Here is a 23,885-nt window from a genome sequence, read left to right on the forward strand (position 1 = left end):
TTCACCGACTTCTATGATTAACCTAACGCAACATACCGATATACTAAGCACGTCCTATCTCCATCATGTCAATAAGCAAAATCTCCAACATATCCATCACCTACAACATGTGGCATATCAAGGTCATATCGCAAGTTTATCGACTATTGGAATTCTATTACTTATATGACTGATTGCTTGCTCACACCGACGCAGAGCCTCCACAAAGAAATAAAATCTTATAACTAAATCTGTGGAGGTCGCAATAAAAAACGCTAACTTTGGGACCGTGGACGGCCCGAACTTAGAAGGGGAGGAGTTGAAGTGAAGAAATACACTTATTTCATCATTTCCACAGTTTTGGCTTTTGTCGGGTAACTGAACGCATTACGCGTGTGCTACTCAGCACATTTAACTTTCCCACAAGTTCTTGACACCTGAGTAGCCAAATATAGTGCAGCAACATCAGCACAGCGGTAGCAGAGCAACTTGTCGCAATGTCAACAAAGCGATAGCAGAGCTTCGGCAGTGGAGCTTAGATTAAGGAATGAAAAAATATAATGCAAGTAGTGGACAACAACTCATCGTAGTAATAACACACAAAAATAATTAATTATTAAATAAAATGAAATGTATTAAAACACATATATATATATATATATATATATATATATATATATATATATATATATATATATATATATATATATATATATATTTATATATATATATATATATATATATATATATATATATATATATATATATATATATATATGTATATATATATATAAATGTATTTAATGTTAAGAGTCCGAGCAGACATTGGCGCTAGTAAACTATATATCAGGCAAGTTTACTAGCGACAATGTCTGCTATATATATATATATATATATATATATATATATATATTAGGCAAGTTTACTGGCGATGTCTGCTATATATATATATATATATATATATATATATATATATGTATATATATATATATATATATATATATATATATATATATATATATATATATTTGTCTGCTCGGACTCTTAACATTAAATACATTAGACTTTCTCTCCTGCAAACATAGACTTGGCGCTAGTAAACTTGTCTGATGTAAATTCAGACCTCGGTTCATTTTATCACAAAGCTTCGGTTGACTAATATTGCCTACTGCAAGGTGCAGTCTCTTAAGCCGGGTTGCGGATGTAACAAGTTCGATGATCTTAGAAATATTTTGCTAAATGGAAAACTTCAAACAAATAACATTGCGATAACAATGCAAACCCTATAAACCCTCTTGTAAACGTATTGAATTTCTTGGTTACAAACTGTTGCACAATCATCGTTGTAATTTACGATGCGTTGTTGTTGCTTTTAATGTAAAAAAAAATTCAAAATGCAACTTTATAGCAAATTTTACATACTTGCAGCATGGTAACATTGACTTTTTGGAAAATTGTTTATTATTTCTATATTAGAACATATCTCCTCATAACTATGATCTTCTTCCACTAATATTCACGTGATTTAGCTTAACGGCTCTTCACAATAACAAGCCTTGGTTAATCATAGCTAGATTTTGATCTCGTTAGTTGTCTGAGTCTCTCTTAAGGAGTAGTCAATTAAATTTTCATACCTTAGGTTTTCATCTTGCGTTTTTCCATATTCAATGTGATTTGAATTTGTCAGAGGGAACACTTGTGCAAATGACAAAATTACAATGAAATTACTTTAATTCTCTTATCTATAATATTTATGACCATAATAATTCTTCTTTATATTTTACTAATGATACTGACCCTAACTTATTTCTTAATACATAATTGACTAATTTATATAACAACTCATGTGCCTGAAATAACCAGATTTTCACACTTTTCGGAAAAGTTAATTCGCCCCTGAGGGTTGCAATGTTATTTGTAAAAGAGAGCTTATAGAGCTTATATGGAAAATAATTTTGAAAGGAATAAAAAAATTTTCAATTCATCATGCAAACGTTTCACAAGCTTCTCGCAACACTTTTGACTTTTTGTCATGTATTCGCCAATTCGGTTTCGTAAAAAGTTATAATTATAACTGTGAAATTAACACCTATTTCACTTCTGTGTTTGCAACCATGTGTCCTTTTTATCTAGTCTGTCTCTCTATGTCCAATAAATGACTTTAACTTTCGCAATAATATGTATTCATGAGTGCAATAAATAGTATTGAGTCTAATGCAGTAAGCCCTGATTCTATCCCAAATTTAACAAATTAATTCATTATATATCTCTAAATCTTCTAGACACTTACAACATTGTATTAATGACCCGAAAAGTTCCCAGAAGATGGAAGTTTGCAATGGTTGTTCCCTTCTTGAAAAGAGGTTTCATTCGAGTTCATTATGTTTTGAATTTAGGCTCACTTCCATATTGGTGGCACTTTCTGGAGTCTAAAAACCTTGCAATATTAAATTTAAGCAAAGGGATTCACCCGATTGATCTCAATATACTTCTACACAAAATCTTTACCCAATTTTTTTTCCACTTTATCCCTACTATCTAATTTGATCCTTTCTGTTTGATTGTTCACAAAATATTGTTATGTTGTACGTAAGTGATCTTCGTAGCTCTGCTCTAAATTCGATGTTGACTATATATGCATTTGACTTACAATTTTTTTCGGCTTCTTCCGTCCTCGGTAAAGTGAATAGTGATCTTAACTGAACATGTGATTGGTTTGTACGTAATGATATATCAATTAACATTAACAATACGAACTATCTGATATTCGGTAGTCATCGTTATAACCTATGAGTTCAAACTATTGTAATACAAAAATGTAATATACAAAGGTGTATTTATAAGGTGTATGCATCAGCTACAACAACGAACATTTTACAAGAAGAACATTGTTGTTATAGTAGAAACTAAAAAGTAATTTTGACAAATGAAAAACATAGACAAAAAAAAAAAAAAAATGAATTAAAGTTTGAAACAAATACTGAACATTTACAACTCCCATGACTTCATATGCATTAATTTTAAATGCCTACATATCTGGACCCATTGCAATTGCTTAGGCGATTAAGCGATGAAAACTCTGGAATTCATCGTCATCCTGTAGCCATTGACCAAGACTAATTATGGCAATATTACCACCAACAGCAACAAATCAAATTCCTGTACTCCAACATTTGTGGTAAATGTTTATCGTCTAATCAAAATAATTAAAATTATTCCAGTGATGGAATTCAAGCGTGATAGTGTGATTTCTTATATTTGGCTGGAAAACCACAAACAATCACTATCGTTAGAGCACTCCAGCATTTAAATGTGAATAAATCTTTTGTGTCTCGCACCATCGCTCGTTACCGTGATTCTGGTAGCGTAGCCCGACGTCAAGGAAGTGGACGGAAGAAAGCAGCAACATCAGCAGAAATGTTTCGAAAAGTAAAGAAGCAACTTGATCTAAACTCCCGTCATAATGGCCGAAAAATGGCTCATGAGCTGAACTTATCGGAATATTCCATTCGGCAAATATTGAAAAATGAGCTCGGGGTAAAGCCATTGAAATTCCAAAAAGTGCACCGCAACATAAAGAAAACAAACTCAAAAGTGAAAACTTCGTTGTCTAGCAGTTTGTAAACAAATAAAATGATAGTGTTTACTTGCCAAAGAGGTCAGCTGAAAAGGGTGAACCTTTATATCGGTTGGCCACCAGAACACAAGCGCCTGTCATGGTGATTTTGTGGGCCGCCATAACAGCCGATGGTCGCTCTCCGCTCGTATTAATCGACCGTGGCATCAGATTAAATGCCGAATATTATCGCGAATATATTCTGGAGGTTGTATTAAAGCCTAGGGAAACGAAAACATTTTGGCCGCAGACCTTGGACATTCCAACAGGACTCAGCACCATCGCTCTCAGCACGCGCCACCAAAAAATGGTTACAAAATGAGATTCCTCGCTTCATTTTCAGCGCACAATGGCCACCAAAATCTCCGGATACCAATCCGTTGAACTTTTGGCTCTGGAGTATTTTGGAAAGCAAGGTTGGCACTAAAAAATACCAAATAGTCGATCATCTCAAGCAAGAGCTTCGCCGGGAATGGGCCAAAATACTACAGAACAACATTCGGGCAGTGTGTGACGGTTTTATTGGCCGTTTGAAGGCCTTAATTCGTGCCAAAGGTGACCAATTCGAACAAATCTAAACTTATTCGAAAATGTAATGCTATTTCCCACATTTTGTGTTTGACTTTGTTCCAGTTTTTTTATCTCACCCTATTTCACATGTCATCGACCACATTCCGGAAATGTATAGGTTAAACAGTTCCGGAGATATCACCCCACCGAAGAACTCCATGTTTCACTCTACGGGCTTTGACTTCCTGTTCCGGAATTCCATGTAAGACTGGCCACACATATAGTTGATGATCCAATGTTTCGAACTTGGTGGGATGTTAGTTATCTGCATGACCTCAAGCAGTATGGCATGATTGACCTATCACTGTTCTGTCACACGGCTTCGGTAGTCAACATCGCTGTCAATGTTTCCACTAAATTTCTCAAATCAGAGAATAATTCCTACAATCCATCGACATTCGAAAACTAGTGTCTGAAAAAGGGAAGGCCAGAAGAGAATGACAGAAGCACCGCTCCCCTAGGCTTTGGGACAAACTAAAAGAATGTGATTAAACGAAGAGCGAAACTTAAAAATATTCCTAAATAACCTAGAACCCACTGAGAGAACTGATTACAGCTTATGGAAAGCCACAAAAAACTTGAGAAGACCTATCACCCACAAATCTTCAATTCGCCTAGAAAATGGGACCTAGGCAAAAAATACAGAAGAAAAATTAAACGACCATAAAATGCGGCTTCCGTAAGAACCACAGTACTAGTGAGCAAGCGCATAGTTCCAAACATTGAAATGACATTCGAAAGAAAGGAATATTATTTCGCGTTATTTACAGACATTTCCCAAGCCCTTGACAGAGTTTGGCATCTTAGAATTCTATACAAAATTTGTGATACTCTACTTAAAAACACTCATACGTTTCTTTTAATTTTTTTATGAAACTTTCACCTCAACGTTTGTTGATGATACTGTTTTCATTAGTATACACAATGATCCTATGATATCGAAAATTGTCTGACAAAATGGAGAATAACGGTAAATGGAAGCAAGTGCATACACGTTACATTTGCTCTAAGACGTGAATTTTGCCCCTCAATAAAAATCTTCACTACTAAGTTCCACAGAAAGATGCCGAAAAATATCTGGGAATGCACCTGGACCGGAATCACGCAAACTAAAAACAAAATTAGGCTAATCTTAACATGTTAATTGACCAATTTGGACTTATGGAATACAGCTCTGTGGCACAGCTGGTGCCTCTAACGTAAGTAAGCTTCAAAGAAGACAATCGAATATTTTCGATCTATTACATAAGAAACGCAAACATCCACAAGGACCTAAACTTACTTACCGTTGAAGAAGAAATAAAGAAGCTTTGATGAAAGGACTTGAGCAAAATATCCGTGCACCCAAATAGTTTTGTCCGCCAACTCCTATTATTCAAAGGACACGATAGACTGCGTAGACGTGACATTACTTCTGTCACATAGTTTGTGTTTCTTTTACTTTTTTATTATTTTAGCTCTTACCTGGTCAATTGAACGTTTTTTTATCGCCCACTGTTACAGGTAGTAGTATACTAAAATGTAAGCCATTTCTATGAAGAAATCGATAAGGTATTCCGCGAATCACTTGGATATAACTGTATCTAAAATAATATGAATTGCCTAGTCAATTAACACACGGATATAACTGTATCTACAAACCCACAAAAACACACACTAACACGCAAAACTAAAAATTAGTTTGGGTCAAATGAAAAAGACCCGACTTTTTAAATCCTAACTTACGTCATGTGCATGTAAAATCCACTGCTACCTTAAAAACTTACCATTGGAATGTGTGGCCTTACTGCTTCTGGACATCGCATAATAAATGCTTCACATGCTTGCAAACAAAATTCGCGTAGTTCATCGTCATCTTGCTTACTGTATTGTTCAAGAAGTGTCATTGCACGATCAATATGAATATAAAAGCGAAAGCCAGACTGCCGACTATAAATGTTAAAAGATATATTAGCGATTTAAATCTTAAATACCAACAATAAAACACTAACCATATTGCAGCTAAACACTGTATATTGGTTCGCACATTTGCAGGGTTTTGAGCGTCCTCCATACCATTAAGCAAGTGTTCAATAACCCCATTGTACGCGTTCGTATTAGATAGAGTTAACAAATGTGATAGGGCAACTATTGTGCGCTTGCGGACAGCTTGTCGCGGAGAAGAGAGTTGTGGAACAAGTGCTTTTAAAATAGTATTATGAAATGGGACAAGTAATTCTCCGAAGCGAGATAGCAGATCTGATAGTATGTCAAGTGATTCTAGTTTCACAGAGACATCTTCTTTTTCTATAGCATTGCTCAATTTACCAGTTATCCGTTGGCAAACATTGGGTGCAAGGGAATTTGATGTCTGCGGCAACTCTGATATTACAGTTTTGAGACCAATACTAGATATGTCTCGTAGTTGTTCAGTATTTGAAATCATGTTGGCACACAAGGAGTCAACAATGGTTTCTACCTGGTTCTCCTTAACTTTGTTCACTAAGGGTCCAAGACATTTAACAGCCAAATTCTGCACTTCGCCGTTTTTGTCTTCCAAAAGTTTCAACACCATTCTTACAACTTTTTTCTCCGACTCGTCATCTAATTTGATACTATCCTTTTGCAACTCCGTCATTAAATCGTTTGTGGCCATAAACCTAAAATCCTTATCATTGGACGTCATCTGCAAAAAAACGAGGACGCTGTGTACTAACCACTTTTCTTCTTATACATATACTATATATGCATAACAAATTACCTTTTCAAGAAGATTAGCGATTTGATATTGATGGGAACCCATTTCAAAAAATCGAATAGCACCAACGAAGGTAAAACTTTAAGGACAAAGATTTTTTAGATATTTATTTGAAATATTCGTAGAGGCGTAGCTTGAAAAACGCCGGCGACATATATGATTTGAAAATACAAATATATATACATAAGGGATACGTAAGTCGATATTAATTCGATTTAACAAAATAGAATGATGGCAAATTCAAAAGGTACTCAATGGTAGAAGAATACAGGTAGATGCATCATGTTGATATGTTATGCTATGTTCTCATTGCACTTTCAATCACGTTGTTCGCTCCATGGTAGAAGAATACAGGTAGATGCATTAACGCTCAGAAACATTGATATGTCAAAAATTTTGAAATGTTTCCTCAAAAATAAATAGATTTTTATATGTTTTCTTATATGACCTCATTCGGAGGTTATTATAACTCTCGTTTTTCAACAATTTCTACAAATTAAAATAATCTTTCATTCAACATTTTCAATTCCAAAATTGATTTGACAGTTCATTGTCCAATCAGCTGTGTCGATGCGCCTACCTATATTCTTCTACCATGGTTCGCTCTCAGAATTAGGTACACGAATTAACACGTTCATACGGCACGATTCGTAATTCATAGCAAAATAATTCCTTTTTTAAAAATGTTTGTTGATTTTAATGGACATTTATACGAAAATACATGGAATTAACACTATTTTGAATAGAAAAGAATTATTGTTTTTTTTTTTTCCAAAGTTTTATCATTACTTTTACAATTTTCATTCATGTTTTCAACTTTTTGTGTAAATGTCGACTTTTTTTTGTATTTTTCTCCTTTTAAAATCTGCTGGAGAGACACTTGTCAAAAATTTTTTCTGCCGATACAAACATTTTGAAAATATTGCCTCTTTTGTTTGCAGTTTTCTGTTGAAAATTCAACTCGTGGACAAAATGCGCGACTCGGATGAGAGAGAAAACAAAATTTACTTTTGTTTGAATGTACAGTAAGCCATTCAAAATTGTAGATTTCATTCATAATTTTCAGTCTTCCCATTTTTTTATAAAATTTTATTAAATTTACTTATTTTTAAATTTTAAATGTTATAATTTTTTTTCGATAAATGCTCTCATTTGTTAGGGATGTCGCACATTTAATCTTAGTTCTGAGAGTGATTCGAATGGAATCTTTGTTCGCTCAGCAAATTTTGAGTGTGGAATTAGGTAGATATTTCTTAGATAATGGTCGAACAAGGAATAGAGAGCGAATCACGTGCATTAAAAATTTTAATTTTTTTTGCACAAACAAGTAGATTTTTACGTGTTTTCTAATACTGCGCCAATCAAAGGTTGTTATGATACGCATTTTTTCAAAATGTTTACAAATTCTAGTAAATTACCGCTCAAAATTGTCATTTCCAAAATTGGTTTGACAGTTCACTGTTCCATAATCTATATTGAAGCGATTACCTGAGGTAATCCACATGGTTGTAACCATGGTAAAAGACGCCTGGGAACCTTGACATGTCAAATTTTTTAAAATGTTTTGTCAAAAAATAAGTAAAAGTAGGCATATTTTCTTATACGACGCAAACGGACGTTGTTACTACAATTTTTAGAAATCTCAATCATTTTTCATTCTACATTTTCAATTCCAAAATCGGTTTGACAGTTCATTGCACAGCAGCTGTGTCGATGCGGCTACCTGTTGTTACATTCGGCCTACGCGGTGTTATGGTGGGGTTCCGCACTAGCTCAGGAGGGAGCGGTTATCCAGGGGGTTCTCAACCATGCCACCATCAACCCTAGGGAATGAACACTTAAAGAATTGTACCGGAATCATGGTAGAAGAAACAGGTAGATGCTAAGGCGAATGTCTACAACAAAGCAACTTTTCTGGTACAATGATCTGTCAAAATTTGTACACAAGCGAATTTAGATCGATTCGCCTTGACGTTTCAAATTTAAAGCAAATTTTTTTTTCAGCCAATCAGAAGCAGTTGTCGTTGGTCAACAAATGAAAGTAATGAATCAACATACATTCATAATTTGAAAAATGTGAAAACAACCGGAGCCCAGATAATAGAAAAACATCTGTGCGGCTTCCTGAATAACAAGAAGACGGTTGGTCTTTTGTTAAAGAAGGCAACGCTTAAGATGATTTTAGACTGAGACAGGTAAGTTGACGAGATGACTATGTTCCAAATGTATTATATTTTATTGACAACTTTTGTTTTTCGCACAGACAGGTTTTGGTTCTTTTCCATTATCGCTTGGATATTTCTGCAATGTTGTTTCAACGAATGTATGGGCCCAGTTTACCGGGCAAATATTTGATTGAATTTTCAACGGCAACGAGCTCTTGTGCAGATTTTTAGATGCTGGCTTCAAAACAAAACAAAAAAGACGATAATAGGATTACGTGGAAAGTCGCTAAGCATTCCTTTCCCAGGTCTTGCTTTTTGGGTCAGATAATTGATCTAACCGCGAAGATCTCATGCGCGTAATGGTTTGAAAACATTGTGCATTTGTTTGTGAACGAAGGAAACGAGATAGACACATAGTTCCTTTTGCTGATCTGCAAAGAATCACATTTTGAGCCGATTTATGAATGTCCGTCCGTCTCTGTCCGTCTGTCTATGTATTTTTGTAAACAAAATGCAGGTATATTAAGTTCGTCATTCTGTTTGCAACTCATGGAAGTAATAATTTTAGACCCAACAAAGTATATATATTCTTGATCAGCGTAAAATGCTAAGACGACTTATTACTTTATATATATATATTCATATTATATATATATTAATATTTTATATTTTGATCCATATTCTTATTTATCTTTGGGTTCAAAATTAAGAAAATAGTACAAAAAATAAATAAGTAAATAGATAAATAAAAAGGACTAAAATAAAAACGTCTCAAAGTTTGGTGCGAAATTAATTATGTTCAACGATATAAACAAAAAAAGTAATGATAATTGGTTAGACAAGATTTATATCACATTTCTACTTTTTATAGGAACATCAGTAAAAACTAGTAACAAGTTTATAAGGTAATTTTAACCATTTTCTTGTTGCCCATTATTCTTTGTTTGGCTTTTTGTATTTTAAGGCGTCTATTCAAACTTTTAACTTAAAAAAAAATACGACATTTAAAAAAGAACTCCTTTACTTTCTCGGGCAGTTCGATATCTTTGGTACTATGAACTAGTTGATGGTGAAATTTCCAAGCCATTAAAATTGTTGAAATGTAATTCCAACTGTTTTATTTTATTTAGAAATTGTGGAGTTGGTTTTATTAGGGAGCCTTTTGAAATCTGATCAACCCATGTGTATGAATTGGAATTGTCTTCACAATTTTCAAGATTTAGCTTTCGAATAACATAACCGGATACGTATTCCAAGGCATCCTCTTGAAGATAGCCAATGTCAACAATAGGTAGAAGCCTCATTTTCGAACTATTACCAGTCTTGTGTTGAGGATTGAAGTGGTCAGAACATATTTTCGGATCGGCTGGAAAATGCATTCCACAACTCACACCCCACTCCAACCATTTCTTGTCATCCCGCGGAACGCTAAAAAATGTAACTTTGCCAGCAACATATTTTGTTTTGCAAATAAAGCAAACTCTCATTTTTATTTTTTCCACAAAAAACCTTTCCTTTTTCTCGTTAACGATTGCACTTTGAAATTGATGATGCGTTATGCGCATGTGCGGCGAATTAAAATTACAACAACTCGTTTGACATTATTTTGACATTTCATTGTCCAATCAGCTGAGCTGAATCGGCTACCTCTATCATTCTACCATGACCGGAATAAACACAAACAAAAAAAAACTGAAAACAAACATACACAAAATACACCCAAGACACAGGAGCTTGATATTATTGCTCCCCCACTATACCCACCCATCCTTGACCCTTTAGTCCAAATACACTCGAAAACATTTAAAAGGGCCCCAAAAAACCACGCACACTCAATTGCTTACAACGCCTAACCTCCTCTCTCACAAACAAAATTTAGCACGACATATTCTTGAAACAATTAGACATTAAACTTATTTATTAGAGTCATTATTGTTCTCTTAAAACTAATTTCAACATGAACACAGAAAAAAAACTGGACTATTAATACCCGAACGAAAAATTTGTGAGTCAATACTCAGATTACCTTTTTTATTACACTGCTTGAAGCGCCAAATTTTGGCCAATACAACTACTCTAAATTTCTGCCTAAAGGAGCTCGCTTAGACGAATGTTTTGGACATTCTAAATTCTTGTCCCAAACAAAATATAGAAATGGTCTAGCTGTAAATTTTGAGGCAACCCTGCACTCACTATGGAAAATTTACCAGGGCATTAATTATCATCACAATTAAGCACTATTGATCTAACTACAAACAATACATTTAACTTATATACTAAACTACACACTATCAAACAAATATTTTTTTATAGTTTTTTTTTCTTTTGATCAAATTCGGATGGACATTAATTGACGAATTTCATATTTTTTCCTATTTCAGTGGTGTTTCCGTCAAAGGAAAAGGAACTTCATATGACTCTTTTAGCGGGATTTGGCTTTCTTTCTTTTCTTTGGTAAGTAACTTAAATTTTGAATTACATTACCTTCACAACGGCATGCTTATTCAATCTTTTATCTTCTTTTTACAGATTTTTAGGTTTGATCTACTGGTTAGCTTCCCAGATTGGTGCTGTTGTCTGTTCCAAGGGTTATCCACTGGCAGTTTGGTCGTTCCCAGGACCTTTTCTCGTCTGAGTCGGATGGCGTTGTCCAATAGTGGATTTATGCGCGGCGTTATTCCTAAATAAAACACACAAACTTAGCACAACACATCCGACATAACACCACTTACAAATCAACACTTACAAATTGTTTAGATACGCCACACAAATAAAACAATAAAACACACGAATGGTAACTGCCAACTCAGTATTTCTTTTTTTATTCACAAAAAACATTTTAAAATTGACTGGACTTTGAAATAATGGCGCTTTTAGCCCTCTCTGTGCTTTATATACGGCCACCAAGGACGATCAACCAAACTTGTGTCCCACAATTTCCCTGACATTTATTATTTACCTTTATCAGGTGTTTTACCTACCCACTATTATCCCCAGTGTTGTATTTTTGCCACACGTCTCTCATGTTGTACAATAAACAACATGGAACTTGGCATCACTTTTTAAAATTTAGCGGCCGCCCTGAGTATCCGGTTCTATTTTTTGGCTGGCGTTCAGCACGTTCGGTGCATTAAATTGCACATTGCACAAAAAATTTATAATGGGGATGAACGCAACACTGTATTTTTCTACCATGGTTGTAACCAGCTATGAGCAGCCTCGAACGAAAAAGTATAAACCATGGTAGAAAAATATAGGTATATGCATCAACTCTTGGGAACATTGATATGTCAAAATTTTTTAGGTGCTTTGTCAAAAATAAGTCAATTTTTATATGTTTTCTTATACGACGCAAATCGGAGGTTGTAATGATATGTATTTTCAAAAATTTTTACAAATTTCAATAATTTTTCATTCACGATTTTCAATATCAAAATCGGTTTGACAGTTCATTGTCCCAGCAGCTGTGTCGATGCGACTACCTGTATTATTCTACCATGGTATAAACAAAGCACACATATTCTCTCTCGATTTCCATGTGCCATGGTAGACGCGTCGACACAGCTGCTGGGGCAATGAAGTGTTAAACCAATTTTGGAATTGAATATGTTGAATGAAAAATTATTTAAATTTGTAAAAATTGTTGAAAAACGCGAATTATAATAGCCTCCGAATGACGTAGTATAAGAAAACATATAAAAATCTACTTATATTTGAAAAAACATTTAAATTTTTTTGACATATCAATGCTCCCAAGCGTTGATGCATCTACCTGTATTCTTCTGCCATGTCATGTGCCATTGATTTGGCAGGGCAAGGAAGTCTCTCACCACTAGTAATGCATATACTGTGAGAAAGCCTGGTTGTAACATATGAGTTTCACATTGTTTACACAGTAAGGAGAAGATTTATCTCACAAATTAATTACAAATTAATTTTGTTTAATATTTTTTAACTAAAAAATCATTTATTTTAACGGAAAGATGTAATAACGAAAACTCGATTATATGAAATGATGAGGATGAGAAGAAAAGGTTGGAGTGGGGTGTGAGTTGTGGAATGCATTTTCCAGCCGATCCGAAAATATGCTCTGACCACTTCAATCCTCAACACAAGACTGGTAATAGTTCGAAAATGAGGCTTCTACCTATTGTTGACATTGGCTATCTTCAAGAGGATGCCTTGGAATACGTATCCGGTTAGTTATTCGAAAGCTAAATCTTGAAAATTGTGAAGACAATTCCAATTCATATACATGGGTTGATCAGATTTCAAAAGGCTCCCTAATAAAACCAACTCCACAATTTCTAAATAAAATAAAACAGTTGGAATTACATTTCAACAATTTTAATGGCTTGGAAATTTCGCATGCTACCAAACTTCGCCATCAACTAGTTCATAGTACCAAAGATATCGAACTGCCCGAGAAAGTAAAGGAGTTCGTTTTTAAATGTCGTATTTTTTTTAAGTTAAAAGTTTGAATAAACGCCTTAAAATACAAAAAGCCAAACAAAGAATAATGGGCAACAAGAAAATGGTTAAAATTACCTTATAAACTTGTTACTAGTTTTTACTGATGTTCCTATAAAAAGTAGAAATGTGATATAAATCTTGTCTGGGTCTAACCAATTATCATTACTTTTTTTGTTTATATCGTTGAACATAATTAATTTCACACCAAACTTTGAGACGATTTTATTTTAGTCCTTTTTATTTATCTATTTCCTTTTTTTGTACTATTTTCTTAATTTTGAACCCAAAGCTAAATAAGAATATAGTTCTTATATATATATATATATATATATATATATATATATATATATATATATATATATATATATATATATATATATATATATATATATATATATATATATATATTATGAATATATATATAAAATAATAAGTCGTCTTAGCATTTTACGCTGATCAAGAATATATATACTTTGTTGGGTCTAAAATTATTACTTCCAGGAGTTACAAACAGAATGACGAACTTAATATACCTGCATTTTCTTTACAAAAATACATAGACAGACGGACAGACAGACGGACGTACATTCATAAATCGGCTCTAAATGTGATTCTTTGCAGATCAGCAAAAAGAACTATGTGTCTATCTCGTTTCCTTCGTTCACAAACAAATGCACAATGTTTTCAAAACATTACGCGCATGAGATCTTCGCGGTGAAATCATTTATCTGACCCAAAAAGCAAGACCTGGGAAAGGAATGCTTAGCGACTTTCCACGTAATCCTATTATCGTCTTTTTTGTTTTGAAGCCAGCATCTAAAAATCTGCACAAGAGCTCGTTGCCGTTGAAAATTTAAACAAATATTTGCCCGGTAAACTGGGCCCATACATTCGTTGAAACAACATTGAAGAAATATCCAAGCGATAATGGAAAAGAGCCAAAACCTGTCTGTGCGAAAAACAAAAGTTGTCAATAAAATATAATACATTTGGTACATAGTCATCTCGTCAACTTACCTGTCTCAGTTGTAGAGGCGCTTGTTCTGATATTTAGTGGCCCACCGTTTTTCGTTTTTACACTCCCGAATTTGTCGTTTTTAACGTAAATATAAGCGACCTCTGTGTGTGAAGTATGTGTTTAAGGGTAAGTTTATCTATCAGTATGTTTACTTTTTCCGATTTTCACTTTGGACATTTTGAGAAGGTTTTCGGATGTTGGTGTTAGTTAAAAGATTTTTTTCTGGGGATTTCTTCCAATCAGCAGAAGAAGTTATCGTCCATTTTGTCACGAGAAGGCCATCCTGTGAACATATTTTTTTTGCTTTTCGTTTGAAATCAGTTTTGGTTAATAAAAAAAAGAGGAAAAAAACGTCATTTTTTACTTTTAATTTTGAGCTATTTCTCTGTTATTCCGCGGGAGCAAAATAACGTGAGTACGTCAGTTACCGTGATTATAGATGATTCCTGTCTAGTTAATTTCCAATTATCGATCTTTTAATTCCTAGAAAATTCAATGTGAAACATATACGTTTCGCTATTCTTCTTAAAATCAAAAGGGAATATTTTGACGTTATCTAGCTTAATTGGCCTTCAGTTTGCATATTCTTATGTTGTCTGAATTTTCTAAGGTAAGCTTTGTGATTCTTATTAAAAAATTTTTGTTCTCTGTCAGGTTCGTTGAGCACTTAATAATGAACACATATTTGTTGGTTGCTAGGTTTTCGGCGCAAATGCAGTAGGAAGCAACAAAATCACATATGGGACAAATTTGTTGCTTACATCATTTTTTTCCCGACCGTCATTTCTACCATATGCTGTGTCCAAACCTGCAAATTAGTCTTCTTCAACAACCGTGGCTTTCAGATCGACCAAAGAATCGAACAAACATATTTATACAATTTTACCCTGGTCAGTCTGTTCCGTGTTTTGGAGTGACGAATAATATCCGTATTCTGGGTAAAAAGTTCTGGAGCCTTAAATAATTAAACCGTCAGCATTCGGAATCTCCGTGAATATCAATGATACCTGGTAAAAGATAATGTGCCCAGAAAGTTTTTTTGTAGCAATAAAGAGTGTTCATTTTCATAGAGTCAAATATTGATAAATTTAATTTCGAGAAAAAGTGCCGTGGAAAAAATAACCTCAAAGGACAAAAGACATCGTAGTTTATAAGAATATTGTTTAAGTTTCAAGATTTTTTTTTTAATTTAAATTTTATCATTCCTTTTCATTATTTCGAGTGTTATTATTAACTTGCGAATCGTCTAATTCTGCCACGAGCTGCTTTGTGAAGTGTCAAATGAAGTACAGCAACACATAATTAAACATAATTTGTATTGACTCGTTATCGTTGTAATCAGCGAGGGCATCATAGCTATACACACAGCATACATATTTATTTTTCTAAAATTTTGCAAAAATTTGTTAATGATCATTATCTTCAGAATATATATGTATAACGTGTGTGTAGTTACATCCCTAACGGTTGTAACGACCACCAAATGAAATTCTCCATAAGCAGACTTAGGTTTGATCCAAACATTTTGGACAGCGCAATATGTTTGATTCGTACATGTCTTACTGTAATCTATTGAATTGGTTCTCTGCATAGATGTAACATTAACATATCACAACAGTATTCCAGCAACAACGTCGTGCCGATCTTCGAAAAAGTATACTTTCAACGAGGGAATCGTAAACACAAGTAAGTCATTGAACTCTTTATTATTACTTTCAAAGAATTATGATAAAAGAAACATTAAAAAAATGTAATAAAGGTGCGTATGCATAATATTGCCATATTTAAACTCTTTTGAAAGCAAGTATTAACACTCGAGGTATTTGAACTAGTTTGTTTTCTCCCTGTTAAAGATTTTAATGTCTACTAATAGTTTTTTTATTTTCTTAAATGCTGTGGCAGAAAAATAGTAGTTGGACAACAGTGGTATTACGAACCCCCCCTCCGACGAGGTATAAGGCCGCTTGCAGAGCGTGCGTTGCCGACAATGTTTGTCTGTAAGTAACACCGACCATTTCTACGTCATTTATATGCTACATAATAATATATGGCGCCCAACGTGGGGCCCGATGATAAATATTCTGTTAATGACACATAGCGTATTGCTAATTTGTTCGGTTCCTACATTTAATGATTCTTTCATTTCCTTCTCACTTTCTATTTGAAGTACTGGTAAGCCGATTGGAATTCGTTTATGGTCACTTGTTTATCCTAAACCGACCAATAGGTTCAAGGCTAATATTTCATTCTATTCTGTGTATTTTTTTCTCGCAAAAGTTGAGCCGGAATACAGATAATCGACTCAAAGCGAGTCGGATCTGTCCGCACACCTTGACATTGGATGAATACATAGATTTTTCCATGATATGGATATACAGAACGCTTGCATCTGTACCAAAGTGTGAAACTCTTTCTTTTCATATAACCCTTTTCTATTGATATATATTTGTCGGATGTTGTTTCGTTATATTGAACCTTGTTTCGAAATTGGAAGTTGTCAAACAGATAAAGTAATAACATACAATTTTGGTATTCCGAAATTTTTCGATTTTTTTTAATTTATTTTCTTCATAAAATTTTCAATACAGTCATACTACTAAACCATGAAAAGTTTGCAATATTTTAGGTTAAGTTTACGATTTGTTTAAACATTTTCCGAGGAATGTCATGTTATAATAATTTGGCTTTGCAGTAAGAAAATTGAATTTAGTTACCAAGCTTCATTTAGAATTTTTGTAGGATTTTATGATACTTCTGAAAACCTGAATGTTTGATTTTTTTTTGTGATTTCGGGCAGAATTTAAAAAAAATAATAATTTTATTTTTTTTATTTTGTCAGTAATTGTTGGTGAGAATACCAACGATATTGAACTTCCTTTGTGCCATACTTTGGAAGTTTTTCAATCGCTTTAGACAATTTGTTTTATATTTGATATTAGGCATAATCAATTCAAGAAGTGATTACCGTGAATGTTGACATTCGGTTGCTTGCTGTATTGTTTTGGAATAAATTAATTTTTAAATATTTTCTGTAAATTAAGTTGGATATTCAAAAATATTTCTGTTGTTCAAGCAATATTCCTTATATCTTCAATAGTCGTTTTTTTGCGAGCTACATCGTTCCTGTTACGTTCATTTTGGTTAACTATTGCAGCTTCTGTCCACATTTGCATAATGTCTGTTGAGCCAGAGAACGAAGAACACAATGCGTCACTTGATTTGCAGAAATTATGTGGAGCATGTGGAAATGTAATTTCGAGTAAAGCTCTTTATGTTAAGATAAATTGCGGCCACGGGTTCCACAAGTCCTGTCTTGCAAAGGCGGAGAAACTCAGACCTTACTGTCCACTTTGTAATTGCCGGCTTCATGCCGATCCATCGACCCCTTCAACTTCGGGTGCAACTACCAGGTCACAGGCTAAAATGGCAGCTAGTCAGTCATCTAATGCTGGAGCTTCTGAAACTCAGCCGAAATCAGTTTTAGCTCCTAATGCTGGTGGTTCTAATTCTTTTAGTATTTGTCCATGTGAGCTACAAGAAATGATCTCCTCTATGATGGCAACTCAACAAGCGCAGCTTTTGGCTAGCCTAAGCGAGGAAGTATCTAGATTGGTTCAAAGTAACGTTGAGTCAAGATTTTCTAGAATGAGTTCGAATAGTCAGTCGACCTCTCCTTTAGCTGCACAACAGCCTCAAAATCCAACATCTCCAAGGCAGATGCACACTTTACCAGCTGTGGAGGAACGAACCTTCAGGGAAATGTTTGGTATTTCTTTGAGTAATTCTCAAAGCCAACATCAAGCACCTTTAAATGTGAGTCGTTCTGGTCAATCTGCCTCGAACAATTCTTCGTCTTCTGATTTAAACTCAAGGCCTGATAAGATCCTTCATATTGTTTCAAATTGGAGGATCATATTTACCGGCAGTTCTCAGGGTATCTCAGTCGAGAATTTTATATACAGGATCGAGGCGCTAACGTCACAATCTCTTCATGGTGATTTTGATCTGCTATGTCGTAACGTCAGTTCTCTTTTTGAGGGAAAAGCGGCGGATTGGTTCTGGTGATATCATCGTTTCGTTCCGGCTGGAATGATTTATGTAGAGCTCTCAGACAGCAATATGGCGACTTCAGATCTGAAGATGATGATATAAGGCAGTTAATTCGAGACAGGCAACAGAAACCGGGAGAAAGCTTCGACAACTTTTATGAGTCGGTTGTTGAGCTTACCGACAGATTAAAAGAACCACTTTCTAACGCCATGTTGGCTGAAATACTCCGTCGTAATTTGCTGCCTGAGATTCAGTTCGAACTTTTGAATTTAAAGATATCGTCCTTGCAAGAGTTGCGGGACATTTGCAGGAGAAGAGAACTTTTTCTGCAAGATGTAAGGCGTAAGCATGGATCAGGTTTTTCTAAAAACGCGCCAGTCTCCAAACGGGTTTTCGAGTTAGATGAGGTGGTGGCTGGGGATGATTCAGTGTCTGTGAGTGATGTGAGCGAAGAGATAGCTTCTATAAGTCTCAGGTGTTGGAATTGTCACGAGTCTGGTCATCGGTATCAGGAGTGTTTGGCAGACAGAACCATATTTTGTTATGGTTGTGGTACTCCGGACATCTACAAACCAAACTGTAGAAGATGCAATCCAAAAAACTGCAAATCGATTGCACCAACGAGTTCACCGAAACAGAAAAAGCCGGAAGTGGAGTAACTATTTTTAGAAAGCAGGAAGTGGTAGATGACGAAACCGTACCAAGTTTTGTTGACAAGAACCCGTCAACAATAAGTAACTTTCATATATTTAAACCATTGCATGTTAGAATAAGAGAATATTATGAAGCCAGAAATAGGATATTCAATGAAGAACCAAAAGTAAAACCATCAAGATCAGCTAATAGGATGTCTACCTTTTGGAAGAAAGTTAGAAGTTTCAAAAAGAAATTTGTGAACTCTGTTCTTGATAAGCCTTCTGACGTAAGGCCATATGATGAGGTGACCCTTTTTGGTGAAAAGATGTTAGGTCTTCTTGATACAGGTGCTTCATTAAGTTGCATCGGTTCAAAGGCAGCGAATAGCTTTCTAGAGCCAGGTAAACCATTTAAATCATTAAGGTCATCAGTGAAAACGGCCGATGGCAATAGTCAGAGTGTGATAGGATATGTTGAGACGAAAATCTCGTATAAAGGATCTGAAAAGGACATATCAATTTTCATTATCCCTAGCTTAGAAAGAGATCTGTTTTTAGGGGTTGACTTTTGGAAATTGTTTGAGTTGTTACCACCAGGTTTAGCTACGGAAGATTATGTGTCCGACTGTCACTCGTTTATGTCAGAGCTAGCTCCTCAAGTTGAACTTTCAGACGTTCAACGGCATCGGTTGAGTAAGGTGATAAATCTGTTTTCATCCTTTGCTAAACAAGGCCTTGGAAAGACGCATGTTTTACAGCATTATAGTGACACAGGTACAGCAAAGCCGATTAAGCAGAGGCATTTCCCTGTTTCTCCGGCCATTGAAAAAATTACTTATGCCGAACTTGATCGTATGCTGGAATTGGGGGTCATAGAGGAGTCCAACAGTGCCTGGTCGTCTCCAGTGGTTCTTCATCGCAAACCAGGGAAAAACAGGCTCTGTTTGGACAGTCGCAAATTAAATTCCGTCACTATCGGTGATGCATACCCTCTTCCTCACATCGATGGTATATTAAGTAGATTGCCTAAGGCCGAATTTATTACCGCTTTAGATCTGAAGGATGCCTTTTGGCAGATTCCGCTAAGGCCGGTTGCAGAGCGTGCGTTGCCGACAATGTTTGTCTGTAAGTAACACCGACCATTTCTACGTCATTTATATGCTACATAATAATATATGGCGCCCAACGTGGGGCCCGATGATAAATATTCTGTTAATGACACCTAGCGTATTGCTAATTTGTTCGGTTCCTACATTTAATGATTCTTTCATTTACTTCTCACTTTCTATTTGAAGTACTGGTAAGCCGATTGGAATTCGTTTATGGTCACTTGTTTATCCTAAACCGACCAATAGGTTCAAGGCTAATATTTCATTCGATTCTGTGTATTTTTTTCTCGCAAAAGTTGAGCCGGAATACAGATAATCGACTCAAAGCGAGTCGGATCTGTCCGCACACCTTGACATTGGATGAATACATAGATTTTTCCATGCTATGGATATACAGAACGCTTGCATCTGTACCAAAGTGTGAAACTCTTTCTTTTCATATAACCCTTTTCTATTGATATATATTTGTCGGATGTTGTTTCGTTATATTGAACCTTGTTTCGAAATTGGAAGTTGTCAAACAGATAAAGTAATAACATACAATTTTGGTATTCCGAAATTTTTCGATTTTTTTTTTAATTTATTTTCTTCATAAAATTTTCAATACACTAAACCATGAAAAGTTTGCAATATTTTAGGTTAAGTTTACGATTTGTTTAAACATTTTCCGAGGAATGTCATGTTATAATAATTTGGCTTTGCAGTAAGAAAATTGAATTTAGTTACCAAGCTTCATTTAGAATTTTTGTAGGATTTTATGATACTTCTGAAAACCTGAATGTTTGATTTTTTTTTGTGATTTCGGGCAGAATTTAAAAAAAATAATAATTTTATTTTTTTATTTTGTCAGTAATTGTTGGTGAGAATACCAACGATATTGAACTTCCTTTGTGCCATACTTTGGAAGTTTTTCAATCGCTTTAGACAATTTGTTTTATATTTGATATTAGGCATAATCAATTCAAGAAGTGGTTACCGTGAATGTTGACATTCGGTTGCTTGCTGTATTGTTTTGGAATAAATTAATTTTTAAATATTTTCTGGAAATTAAGTTGGATATTCAAAAATATTTCTGTTGTTCAAGCAATATTCCTTATATCTTCAATAGTTGTTTTTTTGCGATCTACATCGCTCCTGTTACGTTCATTTTGTTTAACTATTGCAGCTTCTGTCCACATTTGCATAATGTCTGTTGAGCCAGAGAACGAAGAACACAATGCGTCACTTGATTTGCAGAAATTATGTGGAGCATGTGGAAATGTAATTTCGAGTAAAGCTCTTTATGTTGAGATAAATTGCGGCCACGGGTTTCACAAGTCCTGTCTTGCAAAGGCGGAGAAACTCAGACCTTACGGTCCACTTTGTAATTGCCGGCTTCATGCCGATCCATCGACCCCTTCAACTTCGGGTGCAACTACCAGGTCACAGGCTAAAATGGCAGCTAGTCAGTCATCTAATGCTGGAGCTTCTGAAACTCAGCCGAAATCAGTTTTAGCTCCTAATGCTGGTGGTTCTAATTCTTTTAGTATTCGTCCATGTGAGCTACAAGAAATGATCTCCTCTATGATGGCAACTCAACAAGCGCAGCTTTTGGCTAGCCTAAGCGAGGAAGTATCTAGATTGGTTCAAAGTAACGTTGAGTCAAGATTTTCTAGAATGAGTTCGAATAGTCAGTCGACCTCTCCTTTAGCTGCACAACAGCCTCAAAATCCAACATCTCCAAGGCAGATGCACACTTTACCAGCTGTGGAGGAACGAACCTTCAGGGAAATGTTTGGTATTTCTTTGAGTAATTCTCAAAGCCAACATCAAACACCTTTAAATGTGAGTCGTTCTGGTCAATCTGCCTCGAACAATTCTTCGTCTTCTGATTTGAACTCAAGGCCTGATAAGATCCTTCATATTATTTCAAATTGGAGGATCAAATTTACCGGCAGTTCTCAGGGTATCTCAGTCGAGAATTTTATATACAGGATCGAGGCGCTAACGTCACAATCTCTTCATGGTGATTTTGATCTGCTATGTCGTAACGTCAGTTCTCTTTTTGAGGGAAAAGCGGCGGATTGGTTCTGGTGATATCATCGTTTCGTTCCGGCTGGAATGATTTATGTAGAGCTCTCAGACAGCAATATGGCGACTTCAGATCTGAAGATGATGATATAAGGCAGTTAATTCGAGACAGGCAACAGAAGCCGGGAGAAAGCTTCTACAACTTTTATGAGTCGGTTGTTGAGCTTACCGACAGATTAAAAGAACCACTTTCTAACGCCATGTTGGCTGAAATACTCCGTCGTAATTTGCTGCCTGAGATTCAGTTCGAACTTTTGAATTTAAAGATATCGTCCTTGCAAGAGTTGCGGGACATTTGCAGGAGAAGAGAACTTTTTCTGCAAGATGTAAGGCGTAAGCATGGATCAGGTTTTTCTAAAAACGCGCCAGTCTCCAAACGGGTTTTCGAGTTAGATGAGGTGGTGGCTGGGGATGATTCAGTGTCTGTGAGTGATGTGAGCGAAGAGATAGCTTCTATAAGTCTCAGGTGTTGGAATTGTCACGAGTCTGGTCATCGGTATCAGGAGTGTTTGGCAGACAGAACCATATTTTGTTATGGTTGTGGTACTCCGGACATCTACAAACCAAACTGTAGAAGATGCAATCCAAAAAACTGCAAATCGATTGCACCAACGAGTTCACCGAAACAGAAAAAGCCGGAAGTGGAGTAACTATTTTTAGAAAGCAGGAAGTGGTAGATGACGAAACCGTACCAAGTTTTGTTGACAAGAACCCGTCAACAATAAGTAACTTTCATATATTTAAACCATTGCATGTTAGAATAAGAGAATATTATGAAGCCAGAAATAGGATATTCAATGAAGAACCAAAAGTAAAACCATCAAGATCAGCTAATAGGATGTCTACCTTTTGGAAGAAAGTTAGAAGTTTCAAAAAGAAATTTGTGAACTCTGTTCTTGATAAGCCTTCTGACGTAAGGCCATATGATGAGGTGACCCTTTTTGGTGAAAAGATGTTAGGTCTTCTTGATACAGGTGCTTCATTAAGTTGCATCGGTTCAAAGGCAGCGAATAGCTTTCTAGAGCCAGGTAAACCATTTAAATCATTAAGGTCATCAGTGAAAACGGCCGATGGCAATAGTCAGAGTGTGATAGGATATGTTGAGACGAAAATCTCGTATAAAGGATCTGAAAAGGACATATCAATTTTCATTATCCCTAGCTTAGAAAGAGATCTGTTTTTAGGGGTTGACTTTTGGAAATTGTTTGAGTTGTTACCACCAGGTTTAGCTACGGAAGATTATGTGTCCGACTGTCACTCGTTTATGTCAGAGCTAGCTCCTCAAGTTGAACTTTCAGACGTTCAACGGCATCGGTTGAGTAAGGTGATAAATCTGTTTTCATCCTTTGCTAAACAAGGCCTTGGAAAGACGCATGTTTTACAGCATTATAGTGACACAGGTACAGCAAAGCCGATTAAGCAGAGGCATTTCCCTGTTTCTCCGGCCATTGAAAAAATTACTT

The 23,885-nt window shown here is 35.3% G+C and overlaps 1 protein-coding gene across 10 annotated transcripts in view; it reads right to left on the bottom strand.

The window, feature by feature from the left end:
• The window catches only part of LOC101897704 (cullin-associated NEDD8-dissociated protein 1), a 173,440-nt gene extending 166,328 nt beyond the window's left edge, over positions 1-7,112 (bottom strand). For 4 of the 10 annotated variants that reach the window (XM_059130037.1, XM_059130053.1, XM_059130055.1 and 1 more), the window contains exons 1-3: positions 6,906-7,111; positions 6,157-6,830; positions 5,932-6,094 (exon numbers count right to left, since the gene is read on the bottom strand). In XM_059130037.1, coding sequence (XP_058986020.1) covers positions 5,932-6,094; positions 6,157-6,830; positions 6,906-6,947 — 879 coding nt within the window. In that variant the 5' untranslated portion in view covers positions 6,948-7,111. Of the gene's footprint in view, positions 1-5,931; positions 6,095-6,156; positions 6,831-6,905 lie in introns of all 10 variants that reach the window. The other 6 variants (XM_059130051.1, XM_059130047.1, XM_059130044.1 and 3 more) reach the window with 2 other exon arrangements.
• Between the last annotated feature and the right edge of the window lie 16,773 nt (positions 7,113-23,885).

The sequence above is a fragment of the Musca domestica genome, unplaced genomic scaffold, assembly GCF_030504385.1.
Source record: "Musca domestica strain aabys unplaced genomic scaffold, Musca_domestica.polishedcontigs.V.1.1 11, whole genome shotgun sequence".
Taxonomy (NCBI): Eukaryota; Metazoa; Arthropoda; class Insecta; order Diptera; family Muscidae; genus Musca; species Musca domestica.